Source organism: Gracilinanus agilis, chromosome 3 (assembly GCF_016433145.1).
Source record: "Gracilinanus agilis isolate LMUSP501 chromosome 3, AgileGrace, whole genome shotgun sequence".
NCBI lineage: Eukaryota > Metazoa > Chordata > Mammalia > Didelphimorphia > Didelphidae > Gracilinanus > Gracilinanus agilis.
Window position 1 is genome coordinate 231,289,255 of NC_058132.1, and position 24,303 is coordinate 231,313,557.

The window sequence follows — 24,303 nt, forward strand, 5'->3', positions numbered from 1 at the left end:
TGCCAATTCCTGTTAAATCTTTCCTCACAAAGTCCGTTTCAAGTCTCACTTCCCTGAAGCTATCCTTCCTTTCCCCATATTTGAGGGGAGAGAGAGAGAGGGAGAGGGGGGGTCTATAAGACACTAAAAATGAGAGAGAGAGAGATCTTTTTCTTCTTGCTTTAATTCCAATGGCACCTAGACAGTTATTGACAGAATCATAAAGTCATAGGTGTAGGTCTAGAAGGGACATGAGAAATCAAATGCATTCATTTTGCGAATGAGAAAATGAATGGACAAGAGAGGTTAAAGACTTGCCCCAAGGTCACATACATAGTAAAAGAAATAAGAGGGGCAGCTGGGTAGCTCAGTGGAGTGAGAGTCAGGCCTAGAGACAGGAGGTCCTAGGTTCAAACCCGGCCTCAGCCACTTCCCAGCTGTGTGACCCTGGGCAAGTCACTTGACCCCCATTGCCCACCCTTACCAATCTTCCACCTATGAGACAATACACCGAAGTACAAGGGTTTAAAAAAAAAAAATTAAAAAAAAAAAAAGAAAGAAGATTCAAAACCAGGTCATTAACTCCAAATGCAGTTTCCCTATTGTAGCACCATGAGATATTCTCTCCCATTTCTTTTGTGCTTATCCCATTTACACACTTCACTATTTATTCACCTGCTTTGGGATTATTCTTTCTTTAATATCTATATTCCCAAATATCTTTATCCATGTCTCTCTGTACCGCTCAATTCTTTCTATAATCACTACTGGCTTCACCATACATAGCATATTTGTGAGAGTTTTGTATAAGCACATCATATTCCTCTGAAATGAACTCGTTTGAGATGAAATAACTGCACAAAAGAAAGAAAAAGAGAAATAGTGGGTCACTGAAAGAGAACATCATGCCAGTCTACTGGACCTGGCATTCACACAAAGCTCTGCATTGTTTGAAAGGTTCACTCATTCTGAAAGAGAGAAGCAAAAAACTTAAAAGAAATGGAAGGTAATGGTCTCCCTATTCTTTCTAACTCTCTCTAATATGAGTTTTAAAAACAGAAAACTTAGCAACCATAAAGCCTTTTTCTATCCTCTAAATCTACAAGTATAGTCTTGTGTCAAATTTGAACTCATTTACTTTAGGCATTTTATCTTGGACAGATATGAAAAACCTGGGAAATGGTTTTTTCCCCATAAAGAAAATTATAAAATATGTGGGAAGAGGCTTTGGTTTGGGAGGTTTTCTTTTTTTTTTTTCAAACTCTAATATCAATTTTTCCATTACTGCCATAACTAGGCCGCCCACTCTCCAATGCATTAAAAGGAAAGAGGGAGAACATTCTTGAGATATATATGTATATTTTTTAAGTAATAGATACAGTAACAAGAACTGACAAAAAAGTTTCAGAACAATGAAAATTAAATAATAGTACCAGCAATAGAGTTACTATCACTTTTCATACAAAGAAAAAGGAAAACGAGTTGGCAGAGAAACTTAAGGCTAATTAGCTTTAGAGTTAGTGGTAATTGACTTCACTGCTTTTTTTTTTTTACATTTAACTAGATTCTGAAATTCATTAACTGTTTTGCAGATAATACTGATTAAGTGCTGGATTGAGTATTTATGTAAACCAAGATGGAATATATAAAGCATTCTGGCTGTGTGACACTGGCTGCCAGGGTACTAGAAAATAAGCAAGATGGTTTAGGCTTTTAAGGGGAAAAGTGCATTTATCTACCACTCAGAGACTAAAGTTTATTATTCTTTTTAACAACACAAAGAATAGCTTTTGGGAGTACAACAGAACTTCTTCTACTCTGAAAACTAAATGAAACTTAAGAATAAATGGGAAAATTCAACAAGAGTTAAAACTATAATCATCTGTTTGGAAGTCACAAGTACTGTAAAACATTTGGTTTCCTTTTATTACTACATAATGCACGCATGTGTACAATCTGAATGACTTCAGCCAATGCTGAAATGATCTAGGTCATTGGACACATTTTTGTTCAGAAAAAAAAAGACATGGCTTTTTAAACCAATGCCACTCCCCAATTCTCTCAGCAAAAGAAAACATAACATTCATATTGGTCTTGGTATCTGTTTAGTGCTTTAACTATATGCCAAAATCACTTTTTAGATTCTTCCTTTGAAAGGTTTTTCTTCTAGGAACATTTTCTTAATATAATTTATTTTTCTATGAAAATAATGGGGTACCTATTAAAATCATTTACATCTCTGAATTCCTATGAAAGACCCTTTTAGATTTCTTAAAGGCATATAATTTTATGATAATTTGAGGTAAGTGAAAAGCAATTAAACAGGACTAGACTTTTACCTTACTACATTCCTTTCTTCCTACAATGAATTCAAAAGAATCTATCTCTACCTGCAGCCTTCACCACCAATTCCTTATTTATTCTCTCTCTTAAAAAAAAAAGATAAAAAGGACTGTGACTCCAGAGTCATTTATCCATTTGACAAAGTCTTACTGTATCTTACTGTAAAATTCTTTTGAATTTGAATTCTGAACCATAGCTAAGAAAAATTCTTACTTGCTAGTTTTTAGAAAGGCAGGGTACATGTTAAGCTCAATTAGAGTTCAATCTTTGTGAAAATTTTTATAGTGCAAACTATTAATCCTATTGTCCTTTAGCACTCTACAGATCAAGAAAAAAATTTTTTTTAATTTAAATCATCTTTATGGGACAGATAGGTGACTCAGTGAATTGAAAGCCAGGTCTAGATTTGGGAAGATTTGAGTTCAAATGTGACCTCAGACACTTTCTAGCTATGTGACCCTGGGCAAGTCACTTGACTCCAATTGACCAGCCTTTTCTACTCACTCTTATACCTTGGAACAGGTTTTCAAAGAAAGAGGAGGAGGAGATCATCTTCAAAAAAGAACATTATTTAAGAGATACAGTTCCACAGATTCCAAAATATAATTATACTAATAACTTCCTATAATCAAATGCTAATATTATTTGATTTTCATATTTATAAGCTTTGTTCATCAAATTAATGTAGATGTAAGATGCTAATAAGTCAAGTCAATAAGCATAATGTGATAATAGTGGTAATAACTCTGACTTATCCCTTGGCCCAATCTTACAGTTCTTATTGATTCTAGAAAAATTACAAAGTTAAAATCTCCTAGAAGTGTTGCTTAAAAGGGAACTGGAAACAGAGAGGGGACATTTGAGTGGATCAGTGGATTAAGAGTCAGGCCTAAAGATGAGAGGTCCTAGGCTCAAATATGGCCTCAGACACATCCTAGTTGTGTGACCCTGGGCAAGTCACTTAACACCCATTGCTTAGCCCTTACCACTCTTCTGCCTTGGAACTCATACACAGTATTGATTCTAAGATGGAAGATAAAGGTTATCTTTTTAAAAAGGGAGCCAGAAACACTTTCAGAATTTTTAATAATCATGTCAAGCCTTTCGTTTAACCAGAATTTCAAAGCATAATGGAGGTTGTAATCTTTTGAATATCCTGTCCAGGATTTTCCAGGGAGCAGAAAAAAAAACAATAAAAAAAAGCAGATGTGTGATAACTTCAAGAAAACCAGAGAAAGATGCCCAGCACATTTGGTGAACTCTTTATAAAAAATTTACACGAAGACATGGACAAAAGTCATAGAGATGGGACAGCTTAATTCTATTTTGAGCTGGATGAAGGACCCAAAGCCAAGAGATCAAGAATCCATCAGAGAAGTTGCAGCCTGAATATTTTAGATCATGTCTATGAAGTGCAATGGCACAGGAGAAGGGATCAGACAATCATATTGCTTTATTCCTTCCTTCTCCTTCCTAGATTCTTCAGGAATTTAGTGATATATTCTAAAAGTAAAAAGTTGCCGAGTCTTTGATCTAATATCCCATTTACATATATACGTTACTGGTTAGCCTGATTCACCTTCTGAAGTATTTTTTCCATGACAGTGAACTGAGGGAGCAGCTCATCATAGCTTTCAAGTTCTTGCATTTTTAAGTCAAAGATAATGGCTTAGTCAAACATAAGTCAAACTTAAGTTAAACATAATCACTTAGACTTTTTTGTAACAAAGGAAAGCAGTATAGGATCTTATATGTATTTTTAAATGGATTTAAATGCCTCTAGAAATAAAGTTTTATCCCCCACAGTGCTTATAGCTTGATGTTTCTATTTCTATTTTTTTAATACACAAAGTAACTTTATTTCATACAATCAGAAGCATTCAAATTGCTCAGGCTTATCACTGGCATTCTTCCCAAGCATTACACTTTCTACCACATCATTCACTTGGCTGATTTGTCAATTGTGTTACAAGCCAGATTCCTGAGAAATAACATGAAATTGTAGACCATTAAAGGAATGGAAAGCATCAATGTTCCTCATATTACTAAAGATCATGCTGAATGTCTTTGAAAACAGACATCTCTGGAACAAGTATCTGTCATGATGACATACAAGATGACTATTTCCCTAAATATTTATATTAGAAAGACTTTTTCAAAGCATTCCCAGTTGGCTGAAAATAAAGTTGTCTCCAGCATTAAAAAGTAAATTGAATATAAAATTTCCTTTTAAAATGTCTTTCTTCTCTAACCTAGTGAAGAAGTGAATTACAGGTGGGCCCTGCTTAAAGAAAATATTTTTACAACAACAAAATTTAAGCTCTCACCTAAACTTTAAAATTTTACTATTTTCCTAATGAAAAATGTTCTTTACATTGGAAATCACCTCCCCACTACTTTAAAGTAACTACATTTAAAGTAACTAACAAGAATGCGAGGAGAAAGGTAAACAAAAACCATAAATTTGGCAATCTCATTGGTCACAGTGGTAGAATTAGAATACATATCACTCCTCTTTTACCACACTTTGCCATTTACTCTGCCACTTACCTCTTTACCACTTCCATATTCTCCTATCATCATCACCCAAAATCTTTTTCTCCTTTAAGGATCACACTAGGGGAAGCAAAGCAGCTTGGTGGATTAAGAGCCAGTTTGACATGGGAAGTCCTAGGTTCGAATATGGCTTCATAGATTTCCTAGCTGTGTGACTCTCAGTAAGTCACTTAACCCCCATTACCTAGCCTTTGCCACTCTTCTGCCTTGGAATGAATACACAGTATTGATTCTAAGATGGAAGATAAGGGTTTAAAAAAAAAGAATCATACTATCTAAATTTAGCTATACCCCAACTCCTGGTCTCACACTTATGGACTTCAACTTGCATACTGATGTTCACCCCCTCAAATATCCTAACATCACTTTTTTTCAGTCTATTTAATGCCCATAACCCACTCTTCTCCTACACCTCACCTATACACAAGGATGTTCATACCCTTGATCAAGCCATGTTCTATGTTTGTGAACTCCAAAATATCTTTCTCCAAAAATAACATTTTACTATTTCAATTTTCCCCATGATTTATGATCACTAATCTTATCTTCATTCTCACTGCAATCTTCAATCCCTTCACTACTCAGTATTTTCTCAGGCCTTCAACTAAGCAACAAGCACACTATCTTCACTACCCTGACCTCTTTGTCAGTTCAATACTATCTTCACCTCTTAAATTCCTTCTTCCTCCTCTGTTCTACTGCCAATAATTTCTTATCAAATTCCAACTCTGAATTATTCCCACTACTGCTTTATTCATTCATATTCAGCTGCTGAACAGAGTTGTAGAAAGTCAAATACCATACTGACTGGATCCACTACAAATTTATGTTATCTAGGCTCTGACTAGGCTTACTGACTAGGCAGTAAGATAAGTTTTCAACTCTTCTCTAATTAATTCTCTATCCCATTCACTACTGTGCCTCTCAAAATATCCATCTATAAAATGAGATATTTGGACAAAATAATCTCTAAAATACCCTCTAAATTTAAAATTCTACAATTAAATATTAGGAATAATGGACTAGGTCAAAGATACTTTTTTAAGTGGAAAATTTATATTTAAATCTAGACATTAAAATTTCTTTCTAAAAGGTCTTCCTAATTTATTTATATATATATAAAACCCTATTAAGAAATATATGTTTTAATACTAAATTCTGGAATCTATTAGTTTTACTATTCATTGGAGCTGCAATTATCAAGGGAACTTTAATTTATGAGGTCAGCTTACAGCCTAAATTGAGCTCAGTTACTCAATACTTCCCTTTAAAAAAGGGCTACTATTTATTTCTCTTCCTGTTTTCTTAATCAACTACTTATATATTAGATATGGTTCTGGACTATAGGTTTATATCACTATATAGTTTCCTATATGTAGGAAACCTGGGCTTGAATTCATAGCCAAACTATGAATTCAAAATACTTAAAAACTAAGTATGATAAGAGTTTATAGAAAGAGATGGTTCTGGAATAAATTGCCATCCTATTATATTAGGTGCATGCTATCTTTCATGTACTGGCAAATCATACATCCTTCATAGTACAAATACAGATCTCAAATTATCCCTGAAATAAATCAATAAACTGCAACAGAAAATGAAGCAGAGGGGCAGCTGGGTGGCTCAGTGGATTGAGAGCCAGGCCCAGAGATGGGAGGTCCTGGGTTCAAATCTGGCCTCAGACAATTCCTAGCTGTGTGACCCTGGGCAAGTCACTTAACCCCCATTGCCTAGCCCTTACCACTCTTCTGCCTTGGAGTCAATATTGGCTCCAAGACAGAAGATAAGGGTTTAAAAAAAAAAAAGAAAATGAAGAAGAATCAGGAAAACAACATTCCCAATGACTAAAGCATTGGAAATGGAAATAACAGTCACAAATCAATTAAAAATCAATGTTTTAAAATTCTGAAGAAGAAGCTTAGCCCCCAAAGAAATAGAAGATAATAACTCTTGTTGCTCCTTTATACAGGTGAAGGGAGGTGGACATGACTATATAACAACGCATATAGCTTATTATTTTTTGAATTTATTAATCAAAGATGCCTTTCTGACAGAAAGAGGAAAGATAAGAGTGGAAAATCTAGGTGATATAAAATTAAAAGCATCAATAAAAACAGATTTTAAAATTGTGCTAAAATCAAAGCATTATCACAAACCAAAATGATTCCCACAATCACCCCATCATTAATGCTGATCCACAAAAATTTAAGAACTTGTTAAGTAGATGTTGGCTTACCAAATAATCATTATCTCTAATATGATTGAAATGAAAAGCATTAAAAATATAGACTAAGCAGAAGAAACATTTTTATTCAATAAAAAATTATTGATAATAAAAATTAAGATGCAAGCCCATTTTTTGTAGGCTTACTTATTTTTAGTCTAACTATAATTTCTTTCAGGATGATAGAGATATGTGCCTTGCCTTATTTCTATATGATTTTGATTTTATCTTTTAGGGGCCTGAATTTGGAAATATTCTTGTTCCAGATAACTATGAAATTATTGATATTTAAGATGGAAACATTTATTTAAAATATTATTCTTAGATTTTTATCAATCAATATTATATTCAAGTGGTACAGGCAGGAGTAAGAGCAACAACTACAACTATGACAATGGAAGCAATGTCAAATAATTCAATAGAGACAAAACCTATATCCTGTAGGTAGTGGTTTACAATATTTATTAAATACAAAACATTATACAATATATATGTAAAAATGGCACAGTCAAATGAGATGTTACAATATGCTGTGCCAGGTATACCGAAAATATTTTCCTTTTTGGAATACTTATTTGGAGGAGCTAACCACTGATACACAAATGAAAACTTTTGTATAAATTACTTGTTTGGCTTTAAAAGCATATGCATATTTGGTTGAATTAAAAGTGTTTTCTTTCATCACAATTCAGGGAAGCTCCTGTATTTAAAATAAGTGTACAATTCATGCCCCGTAGTGATCTTTTAATTTTCACTAACTACCCTGGAAATAAAATGAAGACAATGCTTTTAAAAGTTCACTTCTCTATACTAAGGCAAAAGAATGGTTACCAAATTTAAAATTAGGTTAGAAAAAAATTAGTTTCAGTAGTTCTGGATTTATTTAGGTAAGAAATAATTCATCTATCTATCAAGGACATAGAATAATTATCAATTGAGCTCTAGGCTTCATTTATTTTCACAGAGTAGTGCCCTAAATAATATTCTAATGGCCTCAAAGAATAAACCCATTTTACTCAGTGGACAAAGTGATTTTTATCAAGTGCAGGTCTGATGATGTCACTACTTCTACTCATTAAACTCCAATGGCAACCTATGATTTCCAAGATCTAATATAAAATGACTCTAACTTACATTTCTAGTCTTATTCAAATTTCTGTCTTTCACATATCCTGTGGCTCTAATCTAACTGGCCTTATTACTATTTCTAAGAAAGGATAGTTCATCATTTCCCTCCATACCCTTATACTGGTTGTCCCTTATGCCTGGAATGGACTCCTTCCTCATATTTACCTCCTAAAATCGGTAGTTCCTCTAAGAGGCAGTGCCTGACTCTCCTATTCTTCTATGTGAAGCCTTTCCTCATCTTTCCCAAGTAGCAATGCCTTCCCATCCCACTCCCAAAATTACTCTGAATCTATTTTAAATATGTGCACACATATATTTGCATTTGTATAAATACATGATGTACAAATAGTACAGTATCTAGACATAAATATATATAGCATATTTATACTATAGCTATCCAGGTATAAACATATATGTGAAGCTATGTGAGAACTGAGAAAAGCCCCATCCATTTACATTGGAGGAGTACCAAACCACCTTTTTTTTTTTTAAACCCTTGTACTTTTGGTGTATTGTCTCATAGGTGGAAGAGTGGTAAGGGTGGGCAATGGGGGTCAAGTGACTTGCCCAGGGTCACACAGCTGGGAAGAGGCTGAGGCCGGGTTTGAACCTAGGACCTCCTGTCTCTAGGCCTGACTCTCACTCCACTGAGCTACCCAGCTGCCCCTTAAACCACCTATTTTAACAATTTAACCTGGAACATCCTAGCAGATTCAAATTTCAATATATGCTACAAAACAGCAATCATCAAAATGAGCTAGTATTGGCTAAGAAATGGAATGATATATAGTTAGAATAACTGAGCTACACAATATAGTAAATATATATAGTTAGATATATAGTTAGAATAACATTTACTACATAATGTAGTAAATGACCATAGTAATCTAGTGTTTGGTAAACCCAAAGACCCAAGCTTTTGGGTCAAGAACTCACCATCTGACAAAAATCGGTAGGAAAAATAGAAAGCAATTTAGCAGAATCTAGAAAAAGATTAACATTTCACATCACATATTAAAATAAGTCCAAAATGGATAAATGTCTTAGAAATAAAGGAAAATATAACAAGAAAATTAGAGAGCAAAGAAACAATTTTTCATCATATCTATGTGTAAAGAGTTTATGATCTAACAAGAGATAGAGGGGATCATGGTAAAGTGGATAATTTTGATTACATGAAATTAAAAAGATTTTCACAAATAAAACTAATGCAGACAGAATGAGCAGAAACACAGAAAGCTAAGGGGGAAAATTTACAGCAAATTTTTTTGATAAAGGAACTGGGTGATATTTATAAAACTAAGGACTATTCAATTGATAGATGGTTAAAGTATAAGAACAAATAATTTTCAGAAGAAATGAAAGCTATTGATAATCATGAAAAAAAATGCAATAAATCACTCTGAGGTTCCATCTCACATCTATCAGACTGGCTCACAAAGCAGAAAAAAGAAAAGATAGAGATGTAGAAAAATAGATACATTAATACACTGTTGCTGGAGTTGTGAATTGGTTCAACAATTCTGAATAACAGTTTGAAATTATGCTCAACAGGTATGGGAGAGTACGGAGGGAAGAGAATTATTTGGAACTTAAATTTTTTAAATGAATGTTAAAAAGAAAGAAAAAAAAGGAAAAAAAAATCAATTGAGCCTAGAATTCACTATTGAAGAAGCTCATATTATTTTTTTAAAAGAGTAAAAAGAATCCTAGCCATTTCCTTCCTTAAAGGAAAAGGCCTAGCACTCTGAGTAAGCAAAATGTCACCTACCCAGGAGGCAGCTGGGTGGCTCAGTGGATTGAGAGTCAGACCCAGAGAAGAGAGGTCCGTGGTTCAAATCTACCTCAGACACTTCCTAGCTGTGTGACCCTGGGCAAGTCACTTAACCCCCATTGCCTAGCCCTTACTACTCTTCTGCCTTAGAACCAATACCCAGTATTGATTCTAATACGGAAGGTAAGGGTATTAAAAAAAAAATGTCACCTACCCAGATTTCAGAGGGCAACAAAAAGATGCTATCTTAAATCCCACAATTAGCACCATTCATTAAGAACCTTTTAAAGATTCATGTATTTTAATAGACAAATTTATGGCACCCTTTCCTAGGGGCCACACTGGCTGAAAATACAACATAATTTGCTGTAATTCAGGACAGCAGAAGATTATAAATAATAATACTTCTCTCCAAAACCCCAAAATAATAATAAAAAATGAAGAGAGAAAAAGAAGCCTGCAAAAAGTTTTTAATGACACCCAATTATTCCCAGATCATTTGCAGATGAAACTAGAAAGAGGAAAACAAACATATGGAACAGATTTTCTAGTGTTTTTATAACATCACAGATTACAGTTGAACTTCTAAGTATAGATTCTCGACAATACAGTACCTGAAGTGCCACTTGAAAGTATAAATAATATTTAAGGTTACAAAATCAACAAAAACTTCTAGACTTCAGGAAATGCAGACAAGAAATCTATACCACAGGCAAACCAATAGGAAGCAGAGTGCAGGTTGGACTGTATCGGAGAAATTGTAAAAGTACTTTTAATTACCTCAAGGCATTAAGAGTCTTTTTTAAAAAGTAGCATTGTCATACTGATTCTTTATGGCTGAAAAAATTACAGGGGGGATTGCAATATATGAAAAAATCAAAATTACTGGTCACCACAAGAGTAATCAAGGTTATACAAGGGGGCAGCTGGGTGGCTCAGTGGTTTGAGAGCCAGACCTAGAGATAGGAGGTCCTGGGTTCAAATTTGGCCTCAAGACACTTCCCAGCCATGTGACCCTGGGCAAGTCACTTGACCCCCATTGCCTAGCCCTTACCAATCTTCCACCTATAAGTCAATACACAGTATTGACTCCAAGATGGAAGGTAAGGACTTAAAATAAATAAATAAACAAACAAACAAACAAACAAATAAATAAATAGATAGATAGATAAATAAATAAATGAAAGTTTCTTTTAAAAAAAAAGAGTTCACCATTGTGGTGAGCATAAAAATATGTGTGCATGAAACATCACTTAGGATATCATTCAGTTAAATATGCATTCAGAATGGAGGTGGGTTGTTGGTAAAAGGAGAAAAGGAATAATGAGTGGTCAGTTTGCATCCTAAAGTGGTATTTGTAAAATATTAGAAGACCTACAGGAAAACTCCAAAAATTTAGGTAGATCCTCTTTCAAGAATATATGTCAGCTGGGGGGTTGGGGGGTGGGTGGGCGGGGAGCTGGGTAGTTCAGTGGATTGAGAGCCAGACCTAGAGATGGGAGGTCCTGGGTTCAAATCCGGCCTCAGACACTTCCCAGTTGTGTGACTCTGGGCAAGTCACTTGACCCCCATTGCCCACCCTTACCACTCTTCCACCTAGGAGCCAATGCACAGAAGTTAAGGGTTTAAAAAATAAAAAGAATATATGTCGGGGGGTGGGGCACAGCTGGGTGGCTCAGTGGATTGAGAGCCAGGCCTAGAGACAAGAAGTCCTAGGTTCAAATCTGGCCTCAGACACTTCCTAGCTGTGTGACCCTGGGCAAGTCACTTAACCCCCATTGCCTAGCCCTTACCACTCTTCTGCCTTGGAGCCAATACATAGTATTGATTCTGTAAAAGTGAAATTTGGGAAATGCTATCTAAAAGTATATATATATATATATTTACTATGGACATGTGGGAGACTTTGAAACTACATTTCCCATGATTCTTCATGGTAGACAAGAAGTGGGAGGATGTAAGAGAAGGAATATAAACTCCACGAAGGGATCCCTTCGTGGTTGCCACAATTATTACTATTAAAAATAATAAAGGCTGATGTAAATATATAAATTAGTATTTTAATTAAAGCCATGCTGATAGATAAAGTCATTAGACCACGCGCTTGTAAGAATTCAAAACTGCCGCTTCAGCCATAATTACCTCCCCTCTCCTCCTGCGCCCAGTAGCTAAAGAGGAAGTTCAAAGTCACTACAGGAGTTTATATTCCTTCTCTTACATCCTCCCACTTCCTGTCTACCATGAGGAATCATGGGAAATGTAGTTTCAAAGTCTCCCACATGTCCATAGTAAATATATATATATATATATATTTATATATATATATATACTTTTAGATGGCATTTCCCAAATTTCACTTTTACAATTCTAAGGTGGAAGTTAAGGGTTAAAAAAAAGAAGGAGAATATATGGTAAGACATGGGCAACAATCACATAGGATCTGAAATTATAAAAGGATTGGATGATGTATTATAGTACTCACACTAATAAGAACACAATTCCACTATAGTCAGGTTAAATTACCTGGGAGAGAAGACAAAATGAGCTAATATTTGAATACAAATTATTTTTCTAATTGATCCACTGCCATCTGTTTCCCTAAAGTATTAGGACACATAAGAGTTCTGAAGGAAGGGAAAAGGAAAGGAAAAGTTTGAAATATGAAGCATGAGGTATCATGGTGGGAGATCCTAAAGAAAAAGTGGCTAGAAGACACTAAAAGAATTAATCATTGTCTGATAATTATGAAGGAAATTCATTGAATAAATGATTGAATGGATGAATGGAGCATGAAGTCATCTGTCCTTTTCACCCTGTCCATTGCCTTTTTCTGATTATATCTGTTATATTTTCACTTTTTACTTTTGCTTATCCCTTGCCTGTTTTCCACTCTTTCTCCATTATTCATTTCCTCCTTTAATCCTTTTCTTATCCAGTTCAAAATAATGATTTCTTATTGTGGGATGTACCTATACTTGCCAGAAGAAAGGTGCTACATAGTGTAATAGGAAATAGGCTTTAAAAGCAGATTTAGAAATTTAGCCTGTCAACCTGGAACACAGCAAGGGACTGAACACAGAGGACTCTCTAAGGGTAGTTGGGGGTTTGAAGGAGTTTGGAGAAGTCATAGCCACTGACCTGAGCTTCGATTTTGGGTATATCTGTATCTCTGTGCCTTGAGCCTTGAGCCTTGAGCAACATCTGGAACATCTCAACTAGCAAGACCTAGGAGAGCAGGTTGAGAATAGCTGTCCTGTTTGGTGGACAAGCAAGATCAGTCTCCCTGACTTCTCAGAGGATTTATTTGGTTGGTGCCTGTGCTGGATCATTGCTGGAACAGAAATGAACTCAAGTTGTGAGACACCCATTCACCTTCCAGCCTTTTAGGCTAATCCAGGCAGCCTGTGTTAGAATAGTGTAGAGCCTGACCCAACTCCTCTAGTTTTAGGGTGACCTTTCACCACATCTTTTACCCTTAAATTTGTATTAAACTGTGTTTTTATAACTTCCTCCTGTCTCATTCCACAACCCAAAGGGCTCATTGTCATTTAATAGGAAACCCCTGGCTGAGTTGGTCTGAAGTGACAGCTGCTTCCCAACTGTCATCATCAATTCTTCCATTTAGGTGTTGCTCATTTTCCCAAGTCCTGTGTTTGTGGACATAAAGGTGAATCCCCATTGGTATTTGTTCTTAGTCAGTTATCCTTGCCCAAGCAGTCCTCCTTTCTCTCCTTTTCTAAATCCAGCATTTCATTTACCCCATTTACAATAGTTAATACAAAAAGGAAACTACGTTATTCCAGTGGAACATGGGGAAAGACATAAAATTGTTACTTCAACTTACACATGAAAGAAAACTCTTACTTTGGTTTGGATACAATTAACTTTACTGTTATGTTTTTATGGCTGTTTATTAGTTTATACAGACCTACTTTTATCATACAAAAATAAAATAAAATTCAAATAAAATTTCTAGATCTTTTTAAAAGAATTCTATGAAGTCAAGAAAGGATAACATGCAGTGTTCGATTAACTTTTTAAAAATCCAAAGAACTATGTTATGTATTATCTTAAAATGAAAACACCAAGTAGATTTTTCTTGAGCAGCAATGCATGGCAATGTGCTAGGACAAGCAGTGGGAAAAATGGCCTAGTTATGATTTATACTTAGTCTAACATCTGGACACACGTAAACATTTAGAGGATAAACTGATCCATAAAACTGTTGATCAGCACAACAGATGTACATTCTTTATTGTTAATGCGTAGCTTCTTTTCCCTTCCTCCAAAATGAATGATGCCTCCAAGGCCCCTTTCATCTTTCACACCTCTCTGACAGTTTTCTGACTTCTTTGCCTTGTTAAAAATTCTATATCAGGGGGCAGCTGGGTAGCTCAGTGGAGTGAGAGTCAGGCCTAGAGTCGGGAGGTCCTAGGTTCAAATCCGACCTCAGCCACTTCCCAGCTGTGTGACCCTGGGCAAGTCACTTGACCCCCATTGCCCACCCTTACCAATCTTCCACCTATGAGACAATACACCGAAGTACAAGGGTTTAAAAAAAAAAGATTAAAAAAAAAATTCTATATCAGCTTATACTCAAGCCCTTATTAATTGGGCAAAGAAAGGGGAAAAATTTAAATATGAACATCCTCCTGTATAAGAAATAGAAATTTTTAAAAGTCCAAAAAAAGGTTCTGAATTTAATATGTATTCTACATAGGATAAAAATGTCCTGTCTAGTATTTATACATTTCTTTTCTATTGCTCTTTTTTAAGTTATAAATTCTTAGAGGTCAGTAACATTTCTGTGAAAACTGTTTAGATTTAAACTCACTATAATACCTAACTATACACAAGGTTTCAGAATTTCCGATCATACATCTAGTTAATTCTTCATGCTTGCTTGATTTTTCCTTTTTAGGACAAAATTATTTCTTTCTAGAGCAAGAGGTCTTAACTTGAAATCATTGAACTTATTTTTAAAAAAAAAAAATTTTATCTATTTTCATATAATTGTTTTCTTTGGTAATCCTAGGCATTTCATTTTATGCATTTAAAAGCATTATTCTGAGAAGTGGCCTATGGAATTTGTGATTTTGTCAAAGGACTGGAATAAAAGCTTATTCTCAAATACATTTAATCCTACTTGCCAACAGGTTCAGAACTCATAACAAATAACACATTCAATTGCTGAAACTACACTTCGAAAATATAACACAGAAAAAGTAAAATATGATTGTTTCCAGATTCACATTTCATTGAACTGTGAGTTAACTGAATGAACATTGAGCCAAATGCCTGAAAGAACAGTCCCTATATTACTGTGTGCAGCACTGTAATCTCTGAAACTAAATAAACAAACATATCTGAACAAGTCCAGCCTGACAAAATTGAAATGTGGTGTGTTTCACTTTAAAAGTATACATTTTCTCCTGGCAGATACACATGCTCTGACCCATAACATTCTGAATCACAGGTGTTTCCCCATTTGCTGTAAAACCGAGCCTATTCACCCACCCTTGGGGTTTTTCCAAATGGTAGCCTAAAGCAAGATATGAAAACCAGTATTTAAAATAGAGTTCAAATAGGGGATGGGGGTAAGGTGTCCTATGTTTTCCAATAACAATCGGAAAACACTTTTGATGGCCAAGACCACATCAAAGAGAACAGAAAAAAATAATTAGTCATCTATGCTCAACTAATATTGACTCTAAAATTTGACCAAGATCTTTTGACTGGAAAGTCAGTGTTTTCTTCAAAATGCTCCTTTCTAGTTCTTATAATTCTCATTCATAAATACAAAGAATTTTGGAGACAGAAAGAATCAGCTTAAATAAAATGTGCAAATGAGTTAGGCCTCTTGCTAGAAGACACAAACTGTCAAATCCTATGGTAGACTTTGACCACTAATCACTAGAATTCCAACTTATATAAAACTATGTCTCATAGGAATATGACAATATTTCTTTGAGGATTCATGAAGCTTTCCAGTATATGTGCATACTGAGTCCTAAAAGTATGTAAGTACAAATGTTTCCTTTCCCACACTGTTGGCCACAATGCCAAGTGAAAGCAAAATCTGAGCCTTACTACTGATCATTTTTATATCCCCCTACACACCTTATTCCACAATTCCATGATAATTGCATTCAGCTTTGTCCCAGTAGATTATACTCTGATGTCATGAGAACAACAAAATGCCAGTTTCCCAGAAAATTTTGGACTGAAATAAGGACATACATTTTTGAAGCTTTAAAAACTTTCTTTTTTAATCATAAAAATTCTTGAATAAAAAAAGATGTCTAACTGGTTTTGGTAGCACAAAGCAAAGCTTTGAAAGATTCACACTTGTTGGGACTCAGTTCTTATTAGCAGTTGATGAAATAATACATTAACTTGGCAGACACAGGATCCAAACAAAGTAATGTTTGGCTTTACTTGCAGGGCTGCCTCTTTGGTCAAAATGGAAACAAAAAATTCTATGGAAACATAAATTTTTTCAGAATTTTCCAAAGTTTAGTGAAAATTATCAGCTGAACACTTAAACTCTCCTTGGATGTTCACTGGAGTCGGAGGAAAAAAGTATATTTTATTTAATATGTTTTAAAATCCAGAAACATTAAAGGAAGAAAAATCCTATTTGCAGTGATTAATTATTCAATTTAAGATAATTGCTCAAATCTAGCAGCTAACTAAATGAAGGGCTATTTATCTTGTATTTACCTGTTGAGTCAAATTCCACTGGCTGACACAAGCGATTGGAAGACCAGCTGCACTTGAGTACTTGCCCTCCTTCTACAATGCCAGGTTGGGTAGTGTTTGCTTTGGGAGCTCCAACCAGAAGGAACATTCTGTTTTTTAAAAAAAGACATAAGGAATCAAGATTTTACATTATAAAAATTAAAGTAAAAATTTTCTGATACTGAAATGTCCAGCTTGACATTTTTAGCAAATTTCAAATACAAAGTAACCACAATGTAATGATGCCATTTATTGTTTTGTCATATCTGTCTCTATCTCACCCCACTTTTTATCCATGAGATTTTCTTGGAGAGGATTCTGGAGTGGTTTGCCATTACTTCTCCAGTGTGTCCCCATTTTACAGATGAAGAACTGAGGCAAATAGGAGTTAAGTGACTCGTTCAGGACGACACAGCTGGCCACATTTGAACTCAGATCTTCCTGACCCCAGGCCAGTACTATGTCCATTGCAACAAAAAGCTAAGAGATGCAATATTACAATTCAATATAGTCTTTTCCTTCTCACTAAAATTCTATGGCAATTAATATGTATAGCACACACAGTATTTATTTCATCATGCTTAAGCTTTGCAGATTTGTACTGATAGTGAATTGAGACTCATTTCAAGATTTTGAAAGGAATTTCTTAAATCATACTCATATACACTTCTGAGGAAAATGCAAGTTTTCAAACCATTCTCCTAAGTAAAAGAAAGCTTCCTGAAAGAGAAAGAATTAAGAGATTCAAAGAGGTGAAAATATAGTTGAGAAGCATCTTCAACAAACCATGAGGTTGGGGGACAAGGTTTGGAAGTGTAAACCTCCTGGAAAATAGCATGATGCAAAATGGAAAGAAAAAAATTCAAAAAAAGGGGCCAAGAGCAAATTTCTTTTATATATATATATATATATATATATATAGGAAGATACCAGAAACGGATTAGATAACTCAGAAATAGAAAACTGAATGGTTTGATTTTTATTTTGAAGCTCAATTTTAAAAAGAGATAATAGACATCTTTGAGAAACACCATAGTCAAATAACCTAGTAAGCAACATATTTTTAGCCATTACACTCTGAATTAATCATTAAAGATGAATAAATCACTCAATTATGGAGTACTCACTGTATACATAGCACTGGAGGAAATAAAATAAAAGGTCTGGCTGAACAAATTGTGGTATATGCTGGTGATGGAATACTATTGTACTCAAAGGAATAATACACTGGAGGAATTCCATGTGAACTGGAATGACCTCCAGAAATTGATGCAGAGCGAAAGGAGCAGAGCCAGAAGAACATTGTACACAAAGACTGATACACTGTGGTAAAATAGAATGTAATGGACTTCTGTACTAGCAGCAATGCAATGATCCAGGACAATTCTGAGGGATTTATGGTAAAGAACGCTACCCACATTCAGAGGAAGAACTACAGGAGTGGAAACACAGAAGAAAAGTAACTGCTTGAATACATGGGTTGAGGTGGACATGATTGGGGATGTAGACCCCAAACTACCACACCAATGCAACTATCAACAATTTGGAAATAGGTCTTGATCAATGACACATGTTAAAACCAGTGGAAATGCACATCGGCTTTGGGGGGGGGGGGTGAAGGGGAAAGTAAGAACATGAATCATGTAATCATGATAACTTTTCTAAAAAATAAAAATTATTTAAACAAATAAATAAAAATAAAATAAAACAAATTAGAGTACAAACAAGGAAGCAATTCCCATTTAGGTAAGGAAAGAGAGTAGTTCATGACCAAACAAGGGATAGATGAAGGTCACAAAAGATTAAAATTACAATTTTGATTACATAAAATTAAAATAGTTTTTGCACAAGCAAATTAATACAGTTAAGACTAGAAAGAAAACAATGAATTATTGAATTTTTTTTTATTTTTAAAGGGAAGGGATGAACTGGGAGGATCTTTTGCAGCAAGTTTCTCTGATAAAGTTCTTATTTCCAACATATATAAGGAACAGATTCAAATATATAAGATTTAAGATTAAGAACCAATCTCCCAACTGATAAAAGGCCAAAACAATCAATTTTCAAGGGAAGAAATCCAAATTATCCATAATCTTATAAATCTATGAGATCATAAAAGTTGATGAAAAAACAGAAAACAAGAAATATTGGCAGTAAAGAATGGAAAACAGGTATACACTGGGGTACTGTTTGTGGTTATAGCCATTTTGGAGTGCAATTTGGAACTATGCCCTATGATTATGTTTACATATTTATTTATAGCAGCTCTTTTTGGGATGGGAAAGAACTGAAAAGTATAGGGGTGCCCATTTATTGGAGAATAGCTGAACAAATTATGAAATATCAATGTAATGTAATACTATAATTCTGTAAGAAATGATCATGGACTTAAAGAAATGTGGGAAAATTTCCATAAACACACAATGTGAAATGAGCAGAAACAAGAAAATAATTTATATGACACAAACTACATTGTAAAAACAAAGAATTTTGAATGACTTATGAATTCTGATCAACAAAATGATCAACCATGGTTTCCAAAGGACCAAGTGATAGAGAATACTACTCACCTTTGGACAGAGGGTCGATGTACTAAACAACCAAAATGATATATGCATTTCTGGCCATAACCTATATGGAAATTTGTTTGGCTTGACTATGCATATTTCTTACAAGAGCTTTCTTGCCTTTATTTTTCAGCAGGAAGGAGGAAAAAAACTAATTTGGTGCTCATGCAAGGATTGTATATATCTAGGTTTGTGATTTCTCTGTATGAGGAACTCCAGCAAGAGCAATGGACCATTGGACCATTTCAACAATATAATTGTAATAGTCTTATAAAGTTACCTGGAATACTGACAGGTTAAGTAAGTTGCCACATGGTCACAAAAGCAGACTGTATCAAAGGCAAGTCATCTTGACTCCAAGAAAGACCCGTTAGATACATTTTAGCTAAAGTAAACTACATTTTTGCCAGCATTTGGTCAATCTAAATTGGAATGTCAATTTAACTGAAATTTTCCTAGTGAAAGTCCACTTTCTAAACTCCTAAAAAAATAAAAAAATAATAATTCATTTAAGTCTTTCTAGCAAAGAAAGCATATATAGTTGCTAGCCAATTTCACTTGAAAAATGGAGTACCCAAACAAACCAAAATAAACTAATCCAGAGCACTTAATAGCTAGTTGCATGAATCATTAGGTTACTGGAAGTTTTCTGAGTTTGAATTCACCTCCCACACTTAAAATTCCTACTCATCTAAAAAAAAAAAAGGACAAATAGAAAACAAAGGAAAAGTCACTAACCAAATCCCAGTCCAGTTTTTAAGTTATATGAAATCATATTTAGTTTGAGACTTCAACATTTACTTTCTCTTCAGGTTAAAACTGTTGGATCTGGAAAACTATTGTGTAATAATAGATGAACTTTCCCCTTTCCTAGAGCCAGACCTCCACTACATATTGGTCACTTCCCCTCCATCTCTTTATCATGTTATCTATGTTGAACATCACTCAAGCTCTGATAGGTAATTTCTTCATATTTTGCCTATAACTAAGCCTCAATGCTACTTTCTGGCCACCTTCATACCATGGAATCCCCTTTATGTGTTGTCTTTTCCATTTGGAATGTTAACTTCTACTTCTGCATCACATGACTAATATGATAAAAGTAAACATCCTCCATTAGAATATAAGATTCTGCATCCTGGTTATATGACCAATAAGATATTTGAATGGCCGGAGGCTCTCTTAAGCCTCTCCAAAATAGGAATAATATATAATAAATAAAACTAATACAGCTATCTTATATTGTCCAAGACCCCAAGACCCTAAGGAGGTAACAGCCAGATATAATGAGAGCAGAGAAGGCTAATCCTTAAAGAGCTTGCCTAGCTCCCTCTCCTTCTACCATCCCCCAAGTTCTGGCAGGGTAATATATCATGCAAGAGAATTCAACTCTGCTCCCCTCTTTTTATTATCCCACAATGCATGGAGGTGGAGGTCGATGCAAGTGGGAAGCTTGCTCTACCAACGACTATAATTCAGCAGCATACGTACTGTAGTACTGCTCAGCCAAAAAACTAAAGAAGAGAAGGAAAGAGCTAGGATGCCAATATGTGTGAGATTTCACCTGACCAGAAGAAAATAGGACTGGCATCTAACTGAGATCAATTCTATTCTGTCAGAAATCATCTGGAACAGAAACTGAGACCAGTGGAAAGTGAAATGCCTAGGAAGGGTGGGTAGTGAGAACTCTGAGGTCCATCCATCAGGAAAACTGCTCTCAAGGGGGAAGAAGTTAAGAAGTGATAGGGGAAAAAAGGGGAAAAAAAGACTGAAATTATCAAAGATATCATGGAAAAAGTCAGTTAAAAACTTTGAACAAATGCACAGGGAAGATTTCAATTACTTAAGGGAATATAGCTCCCAAATCTGCTAAACAAGCCCAACATCTAAATAAATATTGCAAAACAAAGGAAAATTAGTCAATACCTATGGATACTCTAAGGTATAGAACCACAGTAGGATGTTCCTGAATGGTTCATTAAGAGAGAAATCAGAATTTTGAAAGAATAATGTATGGCCTGAACAGCAGAAATAATTAGCAGAATAGAAAAAACTTGAATCCCTGGTAGTGAATCTTATTTATAAAGCATGATCTTTATAAAAGCAAATTTCAAGATTTCAAAAATAAGATACACAGAAACAACTTAGGATATAGGTCTTCCAAAAGAACATCACAACTCATTAAAAACAGAACATCATAATGCAAGGAATAATACAAGAATGCTATCCAGAACAATATAGGGGAAAGTACCAATAGAAAGAATACATGGATTACTTTCAAACACACACATACACAAAAAGAATAAGTTTCTTAAAGATAGGAACTGTCCTGATTGCTTGTATTTGTATTCCTTATATTTAGTAGTATCTGACAAATAGTGATTGCTTAAATAAGGGCAGCGAGGTGGCATAGTGGATAGAATACTGGGCCTAGAGTCAGGAAGACCTTGGGCAAGTCACTTAATCCTGTTTGCATCAGTTTCCTCCTCTGTAAAATGAATTAGAGAAGGAAACAACCACTAGAGGATCTTTGCCAAAAAAGTCCCAGATAGGGCCACAAAGAGTTGAACACAACTGAAAAATGACTGAACAACAACAAATCTATCTAGTAGAAAGCTTTGTGATGGAAAAATCACAACCTCTCTAGAACTCAGTGTCCTCCTTTGTAAAAATGAGGGATTTAGTTTCTATGATTTTTTAGTTCAGTCTTCAGTTCTAAATCCAATAATCTCAAAATGAATAATTTGGCCGAGTTTATGTAAAGATTTCTTAACCAACTGTGCCTGAAACTAACCTTAGAAACAGTTCTCATCAGTTCTAATATTCCCACAATGCAGAGAGGATGAAAATCATTGGATCATCCCAAAGGGAAGTGAAGTTGGAGGCCATCTAATCTAGCCCTCTCTTTTTAAAGGAGGAAACTGAGGGCAAAGGAGGTTATGACCTGTCCAAGGTCATATAAGAAGTAAGTAGCAGATATAGAATTTTAATCTAAGTCCTCTGGCTCCAAATTCAGCATTCTTTCCATACTCAATTCACATCGGCCTCATCCTAAATTTAGGCTCTCATCACTTCTCACCTGAACTCTCACAATACCCACCTAATTTGTCTTCTGGCCTTCATTCTCTTCCCTCTCTAACCTATCTTCCATACTGCTGCCAATGTGATAATCTTAAAAATGCCATTCTGACCATTTATTCTCCTGCTCTAAAAGTTCTAGTATCAAATTCAAGCTTTTTTAATTTATCATTTAAAGCTCTTCACAATTTAAATTCAATTTACCTTTCCAGGTTTATTACTTATCATTGCCCTTCAAATCCATCATGGTTCAAGCTCAAATGGCCTACTTGCTGTCCCTAGCACATACCATTCTACCTCCTATCTCCATCTCCATTCTGTTATATAAGCTATCTCCCTCTTACTCCCCATTCCCCCCATTTCTCCCTCCCACCTTGATCTGTTGGAATCCCTTGCTCCTTTCAAAGTTCAGTTCAAGCACCAGTTTCTTCTACAAGAAATCTATCCTGATATCCCCTTCCAAGCAGTAGTGTCCTTTCTAATTACTTTATTTACTTATATGTAGAGATGTTGTTTCCTTAGAATAGCATTCAAGCTCCTTGAAGACAGGAATTATTCTCTTACTGCCATTTTTCTCAGTGCTATGACAATATTTCTGACACTTACAAATGCTTGTTGGTTTATTCATTAATTTTCCCAGTTGCTAGTATTCTGTCCAAAGCATAATAGTTATATAATTAATGAGTAATTAACAGTCACAATTTAGATATTTTTCCTAACTAAGAGAGAAGAAATTTGGCCACAAAAATCTTAAAGCTTCCATTCTGTCTGAAAAAAAATTGTTGCATATATATTTAAGACTAAAAAAGGAAGCTATTTTTAACTAGTTTTCCAGGACTAAATAATTTTAAGGAAAATTTGGATCATTCTTGCACTAGTGAAGTGGACATTTATAATCACCTCCAAGTAGATCTAACATATACTATGCCAGTGGTGGCAAACCTATAGCACACACGTAAAAAGGGGGATGCAGAGCCTTTTCTGTGGGCATGGCAGCAGTTGCCTGCCAGAGTTCATTAGTAGAAAACCAGAGGTACTCAGGGCAGAGTTATTCTCCTCCCATTCTCCATAACCCTCTGCCCAGCAGGTCAATAGGAGCACTCTCTCCCTCCTCTATCTGAGGTAAGGCACTGGTGGGAGGGTTGCTCACATGCTGTGTGAGGGTTCAGCATAGATGGTAACTTGTTGAGTCTGTGGAAAAGGTAAATCCTGTGGTGGGATTGTAGGGGAGTTAGGTTTGAGGGGAGCATATCGCAAAGCAGGGCATATAGGTGGAGGTGAGTGGAGTGCTGGGTCCACTTTCCTCCCCCTCTCCACATATACCTCTTATCACCCACTCCTTTGCCCACCAGCCAAATGGGAGTGCTACCTCCCTCCCCTGTTTGGGGTAAGGAGGTGGGGGCCCATCCCCTTCATTGAGGTGGAGGGGACATAGTGTGGCACTCTCTTGGGGGGGGTGGTGAGCACAGCACTGGGTGGGGAGAGGGGAAAGGGGGGAGAAGTTCTCTGTCCCTATAAGGTTCATCACTGTACTCTGCCATATGCTTAAATATGTTGTAATAAGAAATGATTTTTAGAATTTTCATAGGATAGAAAAAGAAAAAGATAGGATGCATTTGTTTATCCAAGAGTCCTTCTTATCAAAGTAAATTATGCCCAGAACAAAAAGTTAACCTGAACAAATTTCCACCTTTGTTTACATAGCAGTTCCAGGTGAGCCTAAAATAGTCATATTTAAACAATTTCATACTGTTACTGCAAAATTTATAACCAAACAGAGCAGAAAAAAAATTCATAAACATAAGTTTTCAAGCATCTAAATGACCACAAGTGACCAGATTCCCATAAAATATCTTTTGTTGATGTGGAATCTAGAGACCCCAAACTTGTGGCCTAGTGAGATCTGATGAACC

General features: G+C 35.2%; 1 protein-coding gene across 3 annotated transcripts in view; it reads right to left on the minus strand.

Moving 5' to 3' along the window:
- The window catches only part of ITGAV (integrin subunit alpha V), a 118,435-nt gene that overhangs the window by 84,305 nt on the left and 9,827 nt on the right, over positions 1-24,303 (minus strand). For all 3 annotated transcript variants that reach the window (XM_044669723.1, XM_044669725.1, XM_044669724.1), the window contains one exon: positions 16,728-16,855. In XM_044669723.1, the coding sequence (XP_044525658.1) occupies positions 16,728-16,855 (128 nt within the window). The remainder of the gene's footprint in view (positions 1-16,727; positions 16,856-24,303) is intronic.